Here is a 19,375-nt window from a genome sequence, read left to right as displayed (position 1 = left end):
TAACATTTTTCCTTTATATAAAGATTCGACTGTTGTACGTCTATTTTATGAATTAGTATAAGCTTATAGCCTAGTATTGTTTGTGGAACACATTTGGAAAAAGAATATTGTCTGAGCTTAATTAGAAACTAAAGTATTTTTCATTTTCGCATTTGTTTCTTTTGGGTTTCGATATTGTTCAGGTGAGAGTCGCATTGTAAATGCAGTTAATTTCTACTGCCCATAATATTGGGGCGAGTCAGAAGACGTGCTTACTCGACGATGTGATCAATGCGGTGAAGTTGGTAATATTCCCGTTCACTTCGCTGATTCGAGTTTAGATGTGACTTTATGTGAGAGCTTTTTACTATAGTAAAAAAATTAGATGTGATTGTTTGTGAGAGCTTTTTACTGTAGAAAAACTTGAATTCTAAACTCGAATCAATGAAGTGAACGGTGTTTCTCGCCTTCTTATCGTAGATGGGTATGTGTATATAATTTTCGTCAACATCAATTACTTCTGTTGTTCTACTCCACATCCATGCTGATAATTAATCACGTTATTTGATCCCTCAAACTAGTTACATGAAACGCGAAAATTTCCATCTTTTTTTTTAACCCACTTTTTTAAATAGTTGAATTAATCCTGCCAATGTTGGCAACTGGACTTGCACAATTAGAGTTACATACTACAGGTAATAATCAATGTTATACAATCTTATAAACAAATTAAATATTTGGCAGATGCAGAAGAGAAACGCAGAAAAGGAGCGCAAACATCACTGCGGAGAACTGGGGCATAACTGCTTATCTTGTCCGCAGCTTCCGATACATTTCAAATGGGTGCGTGCTTATCAACTTTCAATTATTACAAAATTATCATATAGCGAGCCATATATATTAGTTTTTGAGCTCATATTTCTGGCCACTCGATTATGTTTTCTTTCTAGTTAATAATGCCTTTAATTTGTTGGGATATTGCAGCCACAAGTAGTTTCAACTTCCGCCGATTCGTGGCGGCCAATTACTAGTAATAACCATTATATTCTGGATCCTCCTAGCCCTGTTCAGCATGCTCGAGTGATCAAGAGAAGGATACCTCCTTGCTGCAGTCGTTGTGGTAAAATTAGTCATAACTGCAGGAGTTGTCGCCTGCTCATATGAAGCCTTTAGATAGTTGATTTTACTTTCTCCGGCTACGTGTACTCTTTTTTTTTTTTGGCTAATAAACTATTGAAAGAGATGATCTGAACTATGAATTCTTTGTTTGAGGTTCCAAGAGATTGTTTCCCTTCCTGCTCCAACCCTTCATTGTGGAGGGCTTAGTTAGACCATTTGCCCATCGATATTTGTCATGAAAACAATCTTGCAGAAAATTTACAAAAACACAATTGAAATAACAAATTTGCTCCTCACAGTACCATACCATGATACCAAAAGTATGCCCACTGCTGATAGATAGTATCCTTCTGTGATCTTGAAGGTAGTCTGTCGTGATACTTAAAAGTTTGGCAATCAACGGTGACTGGTTGTACTACTGATACTAGCCTACCGTGCATCTATTGGTTTTCTCACTGAAATATTAAAGTGCGAACGTATCTAATGAAAGATTCATAACTTGCGCATGGGTTTATAGTTACGATTTAAAGAGAAAATTATTAAATTAGTTAGATTTTTACTCTCTACTCTTACTTAATACATTTTGACTCTCTTATTTAATACATTTTTAACTAATATCGTTATTTGATTTAAAAAGATATTATTTAAAATAAATGGTAAAAATTCAGACTCATAAATTTTAAATAGTATTTATCTTTTTTTCTCTATTTAAAACTTTTTTATAAGCCATTTATATAATTCAAACTATGTAAATTGCGAACACATCTAGTGAAAGATTCAATCCTAGACTAAGTAAAATATATAAGACACTTTCTTATGTTTAGGTGTTGCTTATTTAAATGAATACGTATTGTGATTCAATTCAAGTTACTTAACTCAAATTGTAAAAAAAAAAAACGTCCTTAAAAACACGTGGCATCATTATTTAATGGAGAAGTTATAAAATGCTTTCTCACCCAAAAAAAAATGAAATAATTCAAATTTTTGGGTGGTTTCACATTACCCCAAATTTCCAAATTAAACAATGTCCATTGTAGATACAATAATGTGTCTCATTTTCATTAAATAATAAATAATAATAATAATAATAATAACAACGTCTCTCACGTATTATTTCCTTTTTTTTTTTTCTCTTTGGTTAAATTGTTGCCCTTTTTGTTGCTTTGTACGTGTCCTTTTTCAAAGGAAAAAAAAAAATGATTAGCTATTAAGAAAACAAAATTAGTAGTCTGACCTCAAAAACTGCCAACCAAACAAGCGAAAAGGAAAAGGGGATTATTCAAAAAAGATGCTATCGTCATTTTAACTCGGCATCGAATGTTGTCCATCTGCTGCAAATCAATCGAGACAAAACCAGACCAGGAAACTTATATCTATACATATATTAATTTCTATGGTCCCATATATATTACTCTGGCAAGCTCAGCTACCAATAACCCTTTTGGACCGGCAGGGGGAAGAGCTCCAAAACGACATTCTTTTAGCACTCTCTCTCTCTCTCTCTCTCTCTCTCTCTCAATTTCTTGAATCCGAGACAATTTTTGCCGAAACTGAAGCAGACCCACAACCGAATTACACTTTGTGACTGTGTCTGCATATTCAGTTGGTTCGGATTTTTTCTAGGATAGATGAAATCTGCTTTGGGAAATGAGAAATGGCTCGTTCTTTGGTGACCCAAGAAGCTGCCGTTTCGGATAATCTCAAAGGGTTTGTTCTTGCTACGGCTTCCGGTGCTTTTATTGGGTCAAGCTTCATTATCAAGAAGTTGGGTCTTAAGAGGGCTGGCGCATCTGGTTCAAGAGCCAGTAAGTTTAGTTTTCTTTTTTTCTTTTTTTTTAATTACTAATTGGATTCAATTTATTGACAAATAAACTACTAATTTGTAATGTTCTTACCTATTAGGGATTAATTTGCGTATTCTTAGTGAAAATTAAGTGGGGGTTATTTTGATTTTTTTAGCAAACTAAAAGTAGGTGAAGTTCTAGCATTTCCCATTTGCAATACAACTGACGAGCTATAGAGGGGGCAAAGAATCTATCTTTTTGGAGTCTTCATTTCTGTAAACAATAAGAAAAAAAATATATGTATTAGCATAATTTTGTCAAATTTAATACACTTAATCATCAATTGGCATTGACAAACTCTCCGATGTGGTTAATGTTTTTTTCCCCACGCTGACAATGTATTCATGTTCTGTCTTTGGCAAATATAATTACTTTTACTATTAATGTTGTCAGTAATTTGAGTCTCCTACATTGGATTTATTGTATTGTTGATTGATGAATTTAGGCTCTGGAGGTTACGGGTATCTATTAGAGCCGCTTTGGTGGATTGGCATGATAACCAGTAAGTCCTGTGCCGTTTCAATTGGTTGTTTGTTTGTTTTTGGTATTGAAAAGACGTCAGAAAAGTATGAAACTTGAATTTGTTTTACCTCCAAACTCTTGGCAGTGGTTGTTGGGGAACTTGCCAATTTTGCTGCGTACATGTTTGCTCCTGCCGCGCTCGTGACGCCTCTTGGAGCACTGAGTATAATTGTCAGGTAAACTGTTTTCTCTACTTGGTCTAAAATTTACTGGAGCTCAATTTTGCTGCTGTAAATCAAGATTGAATTTAAATTACTATGTTCTGGAATCATTCGTTCATATTTAATCTATGTTCAGCTGTGATTTTTTCAAAGCGAAACATCTTTGGGCTTTGGAGTTACACGGGGGTAGGAATTGGGATCCTGTCCCTATATGCATCGTCTTTCATACAGGCAAATACAGCCTTTATGTTTTAGATGATGAAATTTTATGATTTTGATTGTATTTGTATTTTTTTTCAGTGCTGTTCTAGCGCACTTCTTTTTAAAGGAAAAGTTGCCGAGAATGGGTGTTCTAGGATGCGTTTTGTGTGTGGTGGGATCTACAGTGATTGTGCTTCACGCGCCTAGTGAACATAGTCTGAGTTCAGTCGATGAAATCTGGGAACTAGCAATTCAACCAGGTAGAACCATTTAAAAGAGTCGCCTCTCTACTATAATCTGCATAACGTCTCTCATTCACCTGTTCAGATGTTTTGATGTCTTTGATGCAGCTTTTCTTTTGTATACGGCATCAGCAATTGCTGTAGTCTTGGTACTGATGTTGTATTGCGAACCACGCTATGGACAGACAAACATAATGGTTTATGTAGGAATATGTTCCGTTATTGGATCTTTAACAGTAAGTTTTTATGGCTTTTCCTGTTAAGGTGTACCCTCGCATATGTCATTGTGCCAAATTTTACATGTGTTTCCTGTTTTGTATTTCAGAGGATAGGCAAAAATGGACATTTTGAAACTAAAATAGGCAAAATAATTATTACTTTTTAACTTTTTTGTATTCCGTATTTTGACGTTTTTAACCCTTGATATGCAGGTTATGAGCATCAAAGCTGTAGGCATTGCTATTAAGCTTACTGTGGAGGGTTCAAGTCAGGCAGCAAACTTTGAAACCTGGGTTTTTGTTATGGTTTCAATTTCGTGCATAATCATTCAGCTGAATTATTTGAACAAGGTTAAGTTCTTTGTTCTTTTATCCCCTTCTCTCTACATCCAGCACTAAACTACTCTTTTATAAGACGAAAAGTTGTGTGTTTGGGACTAAAGGCAGTAGTGGTAAGATTAAAGACTACCCTTGAAAGTCTAGGCCACCGCCAATAGTATATCTTTTGCCGTGGACTTCAGTTTTGACATGTGCATGACCTTCTATTAAGCTATAAGCTTACAACGATGAAAAAGTTTCTTTGTGATAATTTGTTCCAAGCTGGCCAACATGCTAGGATAAGGCTTTGTACCAAGACTTAAATTTATAAGTCGATCTGTTCATGATAGGGAAGAAGAGTAGCCAGACTTTATATAGTTGGTTCTGGTTCCATTTCTTGTTGTTGTATGCTATTGCTTAGCCACTTTATTTCACCGATGTAATGGCAGTGACTGATTCAGCGGTCAAAGACATTTCGTAAAATTGCTTTGGTTAATATGAAGTTCGTTAAAAATTAATAAAACAATTATTAATGTTCATTTGCACCAGTTTTAGGGACAAAATAACTCCCATCCATTTAAATCTCTCTCTCTCTCTCTCTCTCTCTCTCTCTCTCTCTCTCTCTCTCTATATTCAGAAAATGGACAATATGATATGATAATCAATGCATAAATTGAATGTAAAACCTGCAACTTCTGGCCTTCCTGATGCCAAAAATGAATGTTATTTTAACATGCAGGCATTGGATACATTCAACACAGCAGTTGTTTCTCCGATTTATTATGCTTTGTTTACAACGCTCACTATTTTCGCAAGTGCCATTATGTTCAAGGTATCTTCGACTCATTTCTCTTATATTTTTAGTTCTGAAAATTTTTTGCACTTCTCAGCGTAATGGGGTGTGTAATGGGGTGTTTCCATCACTTTTAGGATTGGTCTGGTCAAAGTGCTAGCAGTATAATATCGGTGCTTTGTGGATTCATAACCGTGCTTTCTGGGACTATGGTATTGCATAGCACAAGGGAGCCAGAGCCTGCATCTTCTATAGGTGTGTATGTTCAAAGCATATCAATATAATACATGTATAAGTGCAAGCTATATGTAATCAAACTGTGCTGTTGGTGGTGAACTGGACAACTCTGATTTTACTTTCGGTATTTGATTATTCAAGTAGTTCAAAGAAAGGTCAGGACTTTTAGCCCGTTTGGTTCACAGGTTTGAACAAAAATTCAAGTTCTTGTGATTCAAAACACTGTAGCAAAAAGATTTAAATTGTGCTAAAACCTATAAACTTCAAAGTTTCCTTAATTACGTCTCTTTTATAAAGAAGACAAACAACAAAAGTAAAATCCTTTAGTATTTGAAAAGATACACATATAATTAAACTGATAGCTGGTTTGTGAAGGAGAGAATAATATTGAAAGAAAATGCATTGCTACATTGTTTCTTTATGGGATGACTTAATTGATTTGTTGGCTTTTGGCTTGCTTCTAACTTGCAGTTCACTGGTTGATGTACACCTCCCCCCACCCTCTCTCTCTCTCTTCTCTTTTCTTCTTTCCATTAGTTCACAAAGTGATTTGTTTGTCCTATATTCTCCTTTTTTGGACGTATTTCTTGCACTCTTTCATTTCTATCGCTAATTTCATTTCTTTTTAACATGCTATTTTATAGTAGTTTCTTCAGTTGCCTCATCTTGCATATCGGGTAAATTGTGTGTTCTTGTATTTGTATATACATCACACGAGTTGAACAGAAATTGCGCTTCTATTTTTTAAATACATTTCATTTCGGAATGAAACACAAAGAATTCCGACAATATTTGGTTTTTTGAGTAGTAGATCATTTCTCGTCTGTGTGCTGCAGACATCTATGCGTCAGTGTCTCCTCAGGTATCCATGTTTTTCAATGTAAACGGGGAAACCTGGAAACAGAAAGATGATCATGACATGTTCCCCAATTTCGAAGCAATTCTTAAACAAGACCACTTCCGGTAGAATTAAGTCGGACATATCCAAGTTGAAGCATCTTCCACACTGCAATAGGAGGCCGACGCCTTAAGAGAAATCATCACTCAGCATTGTTTTCTCCGAACTCAGTTTTCAGTATGTTGGTTTGGATGCTGTGGTGGCCTTTGTTCTCCTCCTTACAATCCACTAGTGGTGGCGGCGGCTGCTTTTGCAGGGAGTATATTTACCTTCCGATATGCACTCATGAAAATTTTTGCAATTTCTTTTTTTTTTGTTTTGGTCATAGCCTTCTGTAAATCAGTTGTAGCAGTGAAGTGGAAATCTGGGATGTACATTATTATTACTATTGTTTTCATTTTTTTCAGTTGTTAATTTTTGAAGGGCGGGTAACTGGGGACACCATTTCGAGATGTAAATTGGTTAGACTTATTTCTTTTTGGTGAAAGGATATTGAGTGATAGATTTGCAAGTCAACTTTTGTAGACAAGGATTCCATTCATTGAATAGAATTGTTCCTTTTTTTTTTTCCCTCAGTAGATTCGATGAAAATGCTCCAGTTTATTGAAAATTTAGGGAATTCTCTGATACACCTGGCGAACTGGTAGACCAAGTTTTTTAATCAATAGATCTGCATATTTTTTGAGTTTTACGTGATTTTATGCATATCTAACAAACATAAAACTTGGTGTACCGGTATGTTAACGTACCAGAAAAAGTCTTGAAAATTTATTCTCAACAAGTAATAAGTATTTTTCTGTTAGTTTGAGATTTTTGATCAAGCGAATAACCCGAAAACAAAGCCAAATAAGATGTAATACGTCACTACTATAGATGCTGATTCAGTAGCAGTAGGTGATATTACTTCGTTCTTTTTACAGTTCGATTAGATTCAAATTCTTTGCTGCAATCTTTTTTTTTATAAAAATTTAAATTTTAGTTCAAATTTTCCACTCGAACCTGCCAAAAGAACGGAGATGAACTCAAACTTTCGTCATGAAGTTCCATAGGACCGCAGGTCGCTTGATCAAATTTCAATGGGAGGATTTGAAACAGAACTGGTAAGAAAGGCCGCTATTCGTGATTAAAGGAGGGATAAAGAGTATGGCCTGTTACCGATCGAGTAGGACTGAATGGTAACATCTCAAATTTCCTGCAACTTCAAGTTTAACCATTGCGGGACCATTTCTTTGTTGTTGTTTTTTTTTTTTTTTTGTTTGAGCCTGTACTCTCTATTTATGCGTGTACTTGTATTTTTATGAGATTTTTACAATAAGGTAGTAAAAACAAAAATTTACTGGCAGGACTCTGTTATAAATCATCTTATAATGTATCATGTTCAATCTGTTTTATATATGTTTCTATTTTATTGTGATTTTTACAGATTTAACGGTTTAAAATATGGGAGAAAGAGAGAAATAGGTCAAGATTTAAAATGAATTAAAATTAATAGACCAATAGTTTATATAAGTTAATAAATAAGCCAAATTACTGTTTTCGTCCACAACTTGTCTGGTTATGAACCATAACTTGACAAATTATTCCCGGTTTTTATCTATAAATTGTCTGGCTATGAACCATAACTTAACGAGTTTGTCCATAACTTATCTGGTTATGAACCATAATTTGACAAGTTATGGCCTATTAATTTCTGTAACTAAAAGTTGGCCTATATACTTTCTTAAGCTTTTCATATTGACCTATTTCCTACTATTTCTCTTATTATGGACCCTATTATCAAAAATTTTATTTTATTTTGGGAAATTTACAATTCTATATACTATATATTTTGAGGTTATTAAATAATTATACTTTATATATTTTGGACTGTTACACTCTCATGCCTTCACATTGCAAATTGATCTTTAATCTATACCGTATCTCGTTTAACTGTTATTTAAGCATATGAAATTTCGAGAATATCTTTAATAAAAAAATCATCAATTTCGTTTAGTTATAGGAATAGAAGAAATACGTCATTAATCAATACGTCGTTTGGTTTACAAGCTTTCCTACTTGTATTGAACGTTTTGTTATAGCTGAGATGGCAAACCTGTATTAATAATATTCAGTTTTCCTTAAAAAAAAAAAAAAAGTCATTAATCAGAAAGGGTAATCTCAAAATCTTACAAGTCAAAATAAACAATTAACAGAGTAGGTCGTTTATTTTACTGATTTAAATTTTTTAATTTTAATTTTATTACAGTTAAAAATTCTAAAAAAAAATTACATTTAATTTTTCTGTTACAGTAAAAAATTCTTATATAAAATCAACACGGCATATAAGATATAAATATAACGTAAATTTTTAAACTATGCAAGTATTTATGAGTTACATAGGGTTGTGACTCGGACAAACTGAGTTGGACTCGTCCAACGAGATTTTCTGGCGAAGCCAGTAAGGCAACTAGCGTGCAATTGGATCTTTTTTTTTTTTTTTTTTGTTTTTTTGTTTCCGTAGAATGTGAACTTCGTTGTTCTAAAATGAGGCAACAGAGACGAATTGCGTGTATTAAATTCACTAAAAAATTTCGGACTATCTTCTCTTTCATTTCATTATTATCTTATTATTATTATTATATTATTATTATTATTATTATTATTATTATTATCTTCTTTCATTTCATTATTTTTTCCACTTGTATGTTATATGTCATTTTTAAAAGAGAAATTGATGTCATGACACTTGACGACGTAGTTATTAATATTGTTGACAGAATAATTTATTAAAAACCATCCTTTATTCATTAAAAAAAATAAAAACTCCTACTTTTCTTTTTTTGTTTGTTTTAGTTTTAGTTTTCTTTGTTCAAAAAAAGCATACTTGAAAGTTTCAAAGTATGTTAAAAAAAAAAAAAATTAAAACTCCTACTTTTCATTTCTTTTCGTTTTTGTTTTAGTTTTCTTTGTTAAAAAAAGCATATTTGAAAGTTTCAAAGTATGAATTATGCCTGGAAATCTTTTTTTTTTTTTTTTTTTTTTTTCAAGACATGTATTTGAAGTTGATATTTTAATTTGTGGAGGGCAAAACGTGGGGCTAGAAAAATAATTGTTCTTTTCTTCTTTTAATGAATCTTTCAAGTATAATTCATGTCTCATGATTTTTTTTTTCCTTCAAAGGTGTAACTTCATATCTCCTGCTTCTACTTTGGTAAAAAGAACACAAAATAATGATTGAAAAAAATTTCCTAGTACCTATCTCTTGTCCGTCTATTTGTAATGAAAGTTCAATTGAAAGCGATAATTTTAAAATTATTTAAACTAAACACTGATTTTGAATTATAATTTAAAATCACTGTAAACAAACACTGATTCTGAACTTAAATTAAAATTCAGAATTATGATTCTGGATCCATCTACTAAACAAATTCTCAATAATTGTGAACCAATGCTACAGGTGTGGACAAGGTCCATCCACTTTTATACTTGAATGCCGTACTTAGCAGGGTGGTTTTTTTTTTTTTTTTTTTTTTTTTTTTTCCTGATGAATGAGATCAAAACTATCCTTTTTTTATAGAAGTGATATTTTTTTTCCCCAAAAAAGAGAAGTGATGTTTTTATTATTGACTTGTTAGTCATAATCGTCTTTTATTAAATTAGATTTAGCTTCAACAACTTAAATGAGAGAAAACAAAAGAAATAATACTGAACAAAGTGAATAATATTGATTTCATAATGAATTTTAAAAGTGAATTCTAGGAAAATTTCTTCCTTTCTTTCGGTATTTATTTTTGTTTTTGTTTTTAAAGAAACAACGGTGATTTTTAACTTTTAAGCAGCCCAAGAAATATATGCACATAAAAAAGGAGATAATTAGATATTTAGATTTTTTTTTCTTGCTCAATGAGAGTGGAAAAACTGCCAAAACTTTTGACTTTTGCCGCCCCGCCACCACAATGGACAAATTCTCAATCACTCATTTTGTATTCACAAATGAGTATTCAACACTCAAAAATGAAAATGATTTCTCATCCAACATCGCAAGAGTCAGCTCTTGCAAATATGCGGGACTTGTCTTTTACTAGATTGACCGGAATGCCTTACTATCCTGTATATTTGGGGCCGACTCTTTATTAGATTAAAATTAAAATCCGTTTAGTTTGTTGATTCGAGTTAAAATGTGATTTTATGTAAAAATTTATTATTATAGTAAAAAAATATGACTATTTTTAAAAATTTTTTACTGTAAAAAAACTCAAATTATAATCTCTCTTTGCTTATCTCATCTCTTGCTAAAACATCAAAATTAATCAATACAAAGAATTACATATTAGAACTGTCAAAACACATATAATTATATTACATTAAAATATTTAAATAAAAAAATTCCCACTCTCATAAAATTTAAATTCAAAATCAAAATCATAGACATAAACTTATGATTCAAACGGGCCCTAAGAAATCTAATGGATCAAATGTGATATTTTTAATACCCCTCACAGAATATCCATTATCAATTTCTTTCCTTATCTCATCTCTTTCTGGATTCCGAACTATTCCAAAAAAAGGTTCGCATTTCTGTTGCTCTTAACCGGTGGAAAGAATTTGGATGTTTTCGGGGTAGAAACCGATTAATTCTCAAATCAACAGTTGACCAACGATACAAAAGGTGAAAAGTACACATAACCAAAAGTTCATTCTCCAAGGTAGTGAAAACTTCTACTAATCAAGACAATACATTACAAGACATCATTACCAGAAGTATTGATAATTCTTACTCCCACAAATAAACTTATGTGATTATTTTGGCTATACATTTCTTACACTTGAGAAATGAAAATCCACTATGCTTACAAACATTTTTATACACTGCGCAAAAATTAACATGTCCATGAGCGGTTTTTGAAGCCAGTTTGAGCCTCTTACAATGAACTAGAATTGGCAAAGTCCAAATGAGACTCACTTTAGGTCTGAATATAAAAGAGATGAAGACGCCTTCTCCGAGCTTATCCCTGATGCTAAAGGCGACAGTCCTGGTGTTTGAAACGACGAAAATGAGGATGGGGCTGGTGCTGACGCTGCAATGGTCGATAGAGTGCTGGTGTTAGTGCTGGCATGGATACTAGTTCCACTGGCAGACAATTCGGTGGCTGCCTTTGGCGCCGGAGGTCTTTCAATTTCCGTAATCCCTTCCAGCATCTGCACCACCTTTCCCATCATTGGCCTATGAGATGGTTGCTCTTGTATGCACCAAAAGCTCACCTGAACTGCTCTCATAACTTGATCCATATCAACCTCTTCAACTATCCTGTTGTCAACAATTCCCTGGACATTACCCTTCTCAAATTCCTCATATGCCCACATGGAGAACTTCTTGTGGTTTGTTTCTGCAGACACTTCAAAGTTCCTTCGACCGCTCACAATCTCCAACAAAACCATGCCATAAGAGTAAACATCAGATTTTGAAGTTATTGGAAGATTTGCAAGCCATTCTGGTGCCAGATATCCTCTAGTTCCTCTTACACTCTTTAAGGTTCTGTACCTATGGTCCTTTGGGTTAATGAGCTTAGCAAGGCCAAAATCCGACACTTTGGAACAGTAATTTTCATCCAAGAGTATGTTCTCCGGCTTTATATCACAATGCACGATGCAGTCCCGACATTCCTCGTGCAGGTAAGTGATCCCCCTTGCAGTGCCAAGAGCAATGTTAAACCGGTACTCCCAGTTCAACAATCTCCCTGAATTCTCATCCGTTTTGAAGAGGAAAGCATCGAGTGATCCATTTTTCATGAACTCGTAGACTAATAGCCTATGACGACCTTCGGAGCAAAAGCCAATCAGTCTCACAAGATTCAAATGGTGGGTGCTACTAATAGTTGCAACCTCCATCCTGAACTGTTTCTCACCTTGTTCAATGCCCTCCAGTTGCTTAACAGCAGCAACCATTTTATTGGCGAGAATACCTCTATAAACAGCCCCGAATCCTCCGGCACCAAGCTTCTCCTTGAAACCTTTGGTTGCCCTCTGGAGCTCCTTATACGAGAACTGAACTGGCGCGCCGGAAGCATATTCCAGGAGGGCGTAATGAGCAGACAATCCACCAAAATTAGGCCTGTTCCTACAAAACCAAAACCACAGACCACCCTCCAACATAACCAAACCGCCAAGGGTGGCCAAAACCACGACAGCTACTATCCAAGGACGCACCTTCCAGACGCTACTCTTGCCTTCACCCACTGAAGGCAGAGGGTTCTGAACCACAGGTCCACAAACCTTGATATAAGAACTGCTCATCATCGCAGGACTCTGATATCCGCTAAGAAAACTGGGCGTCTTATAGAAACAAAGCCCGGTGCCATCAGACAACGAAGTTGAAGCATCACAAGAGCCGCTTACGAGACAATTCAGCCTACAAGCCGATATCCCCACAAAGAAAACTTGAGCTTCATACTCAGGAGGGTATGTCAACAACTGGGTATGCTCCATATCCAACATAGTTGGGCTCCCCGGACAATCCGCAATCTCCACCTTCCTCCTACACCCTTTCCTGCTATCCTTTGGATCAACCGGTTCGAAATTCTGCGACGGGCACCCGCAAACTGGGTCGGACTCATTGTAACTACAAATTCCCATGTTCCCACAGTAGCCATAAACCTCGCACTGGTCAGCCACAGCAGCCCATCTCCCCATTTTAGTCCCACTACCTCTAGCGGAACTGAAAATCTTCAAATTCCCATCGTTATCTAATTTCAAAAACCTCAAGATATCACTCCCTTCAGCATAATCACTACTATAAGCAACAATCAAAGAACTAGACAAACTCGTATCGGAAATCGACAAAATCCCAATGGGCTGCAAAACCAAACTAGGAGAGCTCAAGTTTTTCTCATAAGAAGAGTTCAAACCCTGGTTCCAATACACTATGCTATCATTCCATTTAAGCGAAAGATTGCCATTTTTAAGAAGGCTAAAGGAGTACAGCCCAGATCGCAAAACCTTACCGACGGTGAAGTTCTGCGACGGGACGATGGAGTCCGTCGGGTGATCAAACGACGACCAAACCGTCGACGACCCATTTCGGAGAGCGAGGTTCCCGGTGTCGTCGAGGTCGAGGGAGGAGACGTGGCGGCCGGAGGTGCCGGATTCCCAGAGTTTGGCGCCGGAGCCGTTGACGAGGAGAAGGTTGCCGGAGGAGTCGAAGTTGAGGGCCCCACGGGAGTCCACGGCGGCGGAAGAGGCGGACCAGATGGGGACTCGGCCGGAGTAGAAGATGGCGGCGATGAAGGAGGGAGGGGAGGTGGAGGGGTCGGAGGGGAGGAAGCCGAGGGAGTAGGTTTTGTTGGGGGAAGACCATGTTTGGTTTAGGTTTGAGGCGTAGAGAGAGGAGCCTGGGGAGATTGAGACAGCCGCCATGGGAAGGAGGGCGAGGAGGAGAGAGAGATGGAAAGCCATTTTTTGCGATGTGGGATTTTTGGTTTGGAGCTGAAATTGTGGGTAATATGGTGAAGGCGACGAGAAGGGAAGGGAAGACTTTGACTGGAAAAGCAGGAAAAATGGTAGTGGTGGTGGTGGGATTGTTTCTAGTCTACATTAAGTCAGACAGAACAGTCGTACACGGCTGAGTATTTATGAATTTTGATTGTATTTGTATGGTATATATATATATATATATATATATAGATAGATATAGCCTGTGTAGGTGAATGAATATGAACCGTGTTTTTATGCTATTTTTACTTTTCGTCTGAGCCAGCCAGGCCAAATCACGAAAGCTAATTGCTTGGCTAGATCAAAACTCTTTGACTCGTTTTTTTTTTTAAATTTTTTTTATTGTTATTGTTTAAAATTTGACTCTTTCTTACATTGAGAAAAATAAAAAGAAAGAAAGTAAAAGGCTATATAATATCATGACCATGGGTCGGTAAGGTCGTGGATGCCCTTCTTTATTCTCATTTTCGTGATGCGTACTTTTCTCTTCTCCTTTTGTGATGCGTTTACCGTTTGATACTTAAAAACCACATTTTAAATTTTAAAATCACTACACATGACCAATGTAATGTATGATATTGGATGTGTGGTATATCAAATATGAGTGAAAATTAGATTCATTTTTTATGTATATTTAGATCAGATATTTTTTTTTATTTAATTGGTAAATCATGAGATTTTTTAAAGTGACTAAAAGAATGAAAGATGAAACTAATAATTCACTTTTTATTCAACAAAAATAGAGGTTAGTTATATAAGAAGAGAATTACATGTCCTTTTGTTTTTATGTTAAAAGAAAAGAAATAAAGGTCTGGACATCTCTTTTTCTTTTGATGATTAAATGTGTCCTTTTTGTTTTTATTTTTCTTTGGACACATGGAAGATAATTTAGTCTATAGAATGTCTTCTTTTGTGAACAATATGAGATTTGGAGCTACCTCTAAGAAAAGGATTAATTAGATATACATTTGAAAAAAATTATTTCAACAAGTTAATTAAAAAAATTATTTATAAGGATCATATTTGCAGAAAAGTTATCTTAGAGGACTATAAAAAATATTTAATTGGGATGATACTCGAGAAAAGTTATTTAAATATGGGACAAATTAAAAAAAAAAAAGAGATGCATTTAAGAATATTATATTTTTAAAATAAACAAAAATGATATGGATCGAAATGCATGTTTCGAACTCAAAAAAAAAAAAAAAGTTTGCATGTTTCAATTAAAATGTGCATTTTAATTGAATATTATATACGTATGGACAAGTCGAGAATATTTGAGAAAAAAATATTTTGTGGCAAATCAAATAGAAAAATAAACTACAAGGTAACTGTGAGAAAATCGTAGAACATATGACAATAAAGGGAAAAAAAAGTAGGAACGTATTTGAAAAAAATTAATTCAATAAGGGCAAACTAGAGAAAGATATTTATGAAAAAAAAATAGTTGAGAGAGTAAAAAACATGTTTAAGTACAGAGATACTTGAGAAAAATAATTAAGATGAGGTACATTTAAGAAAAGTTATTCAAATGGGAGAAGTTTCAAACAGAAAATAAAGAAGAGAAAATTTAAGAGAATAATAATATTAAGGCACTTTTATAACATACAAGATTTTAAAATAAACAACAAAACAGATTATTGAAATTCTCATTTCAACCAAAACCTGTGCTTTTGCTGAATAATATAAATCAATAGAACATGTTTGAGAAAAGAAAAAGATTTTAACAGAAAAATTAGATTGATAATAATTTGGAAGTGCATGAGAAAAACTAGTATTTGAGAGGACGACATGAAAATATAATGTTTAAGTAGAAACCCAAATTACTTCAACATGGAAAAAAGATAAGAAAATGTCTTTTATTAGAAAGTAGAAATTGAGAGAGTTGTGAAAAAAATTAGAGACACATTTGAGAAAAGTAATTTAATTAAATATTTGAATTTTTTTCTTTTATAATCAAAATAAATAGGGAAAAATATTTAAGTTAGAACACAGTTAAAGAAATATATATATATTTTAACAAGGACAAATAAAAAAGTACCTCAATAAAGCATATTTAAAAAAGTGGAAACTTTTTTACACTCAAAAGAGCATTTTTGTTTGGTTGGTGGATTCGTAGGCTGATTCGAATCATGGTTCGTAATTCGTTACGGTATTTTCTCTCAAAAAAAAAAACTCGTAAATCAAAAATGATTCTGAATCATGATTTCTGAATCTAGAAACCAAACGTCTACAATCATGTGAAATTTTTTTTAGTGATAAAGCTGAAATTTTATTAGCTGTAACAAAACAGTCAATACAACTAGGGTAACTATTAATCCATGAATAACTTTCATATAAACGAAAAAGTTAATTTTATTAATGTGTAGCAGCCATATTACGCATACGAGACGTATGGATAGATGAGCCACCAATAGCTTCTATCATCATCTATCTCAACTAAGAAAACTTAGCGAAGAGAAGACCTTCTCGAATGGCTATACATTCAGTCATTAGGAAAGTGAAAGAAAAAATAGAGAGAAATTTGTGTCCTTTGTACACATCTAGAAAAGAAAGATGTACCATATTGCTAATGTAATCTTCGTTTGGTTTGCATTCTGGTGGATTTGGACAACTCATATTTAGTTTCTTTTTTATGGAAGCACAACAACTTGTGCAATTGAATATTATATACGTATGGACAAGTCGAGAATATTTGAGAAAAAAAATATTTTGTGGCAAATCAAATAGAAAAATAAACTACAAGGTAAATGTGAGAAAATCGTAGAACATATGGCAATAAAGGGAAAAAAAAAAGTAAGTAGGAACGTATTTGAAAAATATTAATTCAATAAGGGCAAATTAGAGAAAGATATTTATGAAAAAACAATAGTTGAGAGAGTAAAAAACATGTTTAAGTACAGAGATACTTGAGAAAAATAATTAAGATGAGGTACATTTAAGAAAAGTTATTCAAATGGGAGAAGTTTCAAACAGAAAATAAAGAAGAGAAAATTTAAGAGAATAATAATATTAAGGCACTTTTATAACATACAAGATTTTAAAATAAACAACAAAACAGATTATTGAAATTCTCATTTCAACCAAAACCTGTGCTTTTGCTGAATAATATAAATCAATAGAACATGTTTGAGAAAAGAAAAAGATTTTAACAGAAAAATTAGATTGATAATAATTTGGAAGTGCATGAGAAAAACTAGTATTTGAGAGGACGACATGAAAATATAATGTTTAAGTAGAAACCCAAATTACTTCAACATGGAAAAAAAATAAGAAAATGTCTTTTATTAGAAAGTAGAAATTGAGAGAGTTGTGAAAAAAATTAGAGACACATTTGAGAAAAGTAATTTAATTAGGTAATTGAATTTTTTCTTTTATAATCAAAATAGATAGGGAAAAATATTTAAGTTATAACACAGTTAAAGAAAAAAATATATTTTAACAAGGACAAATAAAAAAGTAGCTCAATAAAGTATATTTAAAAAAGTGGAAACTTTTTTACACTCAAGAACATTTTTGTTTGGTTGGTGGATTCGTAGGCTGATTCGAATCACAGTTCGTAGTTCGTTACAGTATTTTCTCTCACAAAAAATACACGTAAATCGAAAATGATTCTAAATCATGATTCTGAATTCAGGAACCAAACGTCTACATCATGTGAAATTTTTTTTAGTGACAAAGCTGAAATTTATTAATGACAATGAACTATATCAGCTGTAACAAAATAGTCAATACAACTAGGGTAACTATTAATCCATGAATAACTTTCATATAAACGAAAAAGTTAATTTTATTAATGTGTAGCAGCCATATTACGCATACGAGACGTATGGATAGATGAACCACCAATAGCTTCTATCATCATCTATCTCAACTAAGAAAACTTAGCGAAGAGAAGGCCTTCTCGAATGGCTATACATTCAGTCATTAGGAAAGTGAAAGAAAAAATAGAGAGAAATTTGTGTCCTTTGTACACATCTAGAAAAGAAAGATGTACCATATTGCTAATGTAATATTCGTTTGGTTTGCATTCTGGTGGATTTGGACAACTCATATTTAGTTTCTTTTTTATGGGAGCACAACAACTTGTGTAGAAACTCTATTAGCATTGGCGTGTGACACAACAAAATTGTATATGGTAGACACAACATGTTAATCTAAGTGTTTTGTTGAGCATGAGCTAATCGCATGATAGTCGTGTCAGGCTTAAGGGTCGAGTATATGGGACCGAGCATTACTTGACAAACCCATGAGCACGACACTACAAAACATGTTAATACTAGGGTTGGTAATATGAGTCACGACACGACAACACGATTCGAAAACGACACGAATTTTGTGAGTTAAGGTTGAGAAAAAAAAGGTTCGGGTTAGAATTGGGTCAGTCTGAAATTGACACGAAAAGCATGGGTTAATTTCAGATTAGACCCGCTTAATCCGAACACGACACGAAACTCGTAAAAAACTAAAAAATACATATATTTTTTATTACATATTTTTTATTTTATTATGAACTTGTGATATCATGATAGTTATACTCAAAATTGTATACTATTATTTATTTGCTTAATTTCAATGGATGTTATTGTATTTTAGTGTGTTATGAATTTTAAGTTATTTCTAATAATTAAAAAACTAAATAAAAGTATACAATTTTCGTGTCAATTTCAGGTTCACGGGTCATTTTCGTGTTGTGTTCGTGTTGCGGTTTTTAAAAAATTTTGTGTCACGGGTCGTGTTCGGATTGACTACAAATTTAGAAAGAAACGATTAAAACACAACACGTGACACGAATTGCCACTCCTAATCAATACGCTTAGGCACAACATATTTTACACGTAATGAAATACATTTTTATTCTATTTATTTATTTTCTTTAATTCACAAATGGTCAAATATTAAATTAGTTGAGGTGCAATAATGAAATATATTTCAAAAAATTATGTTCAATCCTTTGTATTAGATATTTATTTGAATAGTTTTATTAAAAAAACTAAAACAAATAATAAAAACAAATATTAAAATTTGATAGCTAATTCAATAGGCCAATACGAACTTAAATGGCTAACATGATTAAATTAGACACATAAATTGACATGACACGAAATATTAAAACACAACACAGCTCTATGAGGTAGCTTGCCAAAATTTCTCAGACAAAAGGTCTATTTGAACTTCATAGTCAGTTGTGAATTCTTTCCAAGGAAAAGAAAAGTTGAAAATGAAAATATTACCTCCTTTAACCTAGATTGACCATAGTCATTCATTGCACGACTCAAACTTTTGATTTTCTTGGACAATCACATTTCGTGCGACACATGGTTAGGCTAATGTTGCATTTAGCAAGTCAGAGTGTCATAAACGGCATATTAATTT

At 33.5% G+C, this 19,375-nt stretch overlaps 2 protein-coding genes across 2 annotated transcripts; one reads left to right on the top strand and one right to left on the bottom strand.

Moving 5' to 3' along the window:
* Positions 1–2,361: 2,361 nt before the first annotated feature.
* LOC21399472 (probable magnesium transporter NIPA6) lies at positions 2,362–7,062 on the top strand. Its single transcript, XM_010096541.2, has 9 exons — positions 2,362–2,903; positions 3,388–3,444; positions 3,550–3,640; positions 3,926–4,086; positions 4,177–4,304; positions 4,500–4,637; positions 5,344–5,436; positions 5,535–5,652; positions 6,471–7,062. Exons 1-9 carry the CDS (start codon positions 2,753–2,755, stop codon positions 6,599–6,601), a joined length of 1,068 nt encoding a protein of 355 aa, XP_010094843.1. The 5' UTR covers positions 2,362–2,752; the 3' UTR covers positions 6,602–7,062.
* A 4,146-nt stretch (positions 7,063–11,208) lies between these two features.
* On the bottom strand, positions 11,209–14,139 carry LOC21399471 (G-type lectin S-receptor-like serine/threonine-protein kinase At1g34300). The gene has a single exon (XM_010096540.2). It carries the CDS (start codon positions 13,961–13,963, stop codon positions 11,471–11,473), a length of 2,493 nt encoding a protein of 830 aa, XP_010094842.1. The 5' UTR covers positions 13,964–14,139; the 3' UTR covers positions 11,209–11,470.
* Positions 14,140–19,375: the final 5,236 nt, after the last annotated feature.

This window comes from Morus notabilis, unplaced genomic scaffold (assembly GCF_000414095.1).
Source record: "Morus notabilis unplaced genomic scaffold, ASM41409v2 Scaffold315, whole genome shotgun sequence".
Taxonomy (NCBI): domain Eukaryota; kingdom Viridiplantae; phylum Streptophyta; class Magnoliopsida; order Rosales; family Moraceae; genus Morus; species Morus notabilis.
This window is presented reverse-complemented; position numbering and strand designations above follow the sequence as displayed.

Coding starts and splice junctions, on each gene's coding strand:
- LOC21399472 (XM_010096541.2), top strand. CDS start 2,753: ATGGCTCGTTCTTTGGTGACCCAAGAAGCTGCCGTTTCGGATAATCTC. Junction 4,638..5,343: donor AGCTGAATTATTTGAACAAG/GTTAAGTTCTTT, acceptor TTTAACATGCAG/GCATTGGATACATTCAACAC. Junction 5,437..5,534: donor CAAGTGCCATTATGTTCAAG/GTATCTTCGACT, acceptor CATCACTTTTAG/GATTGGTCTGGTCAAAGTGC.
- LOC21399471 (XM_010096540.2), bottom strand. CDS start 13,963: ATGGCTTTCCATCTCTCTCTCCTCCTCGCCCTCCTTCCCATGGCGGCT.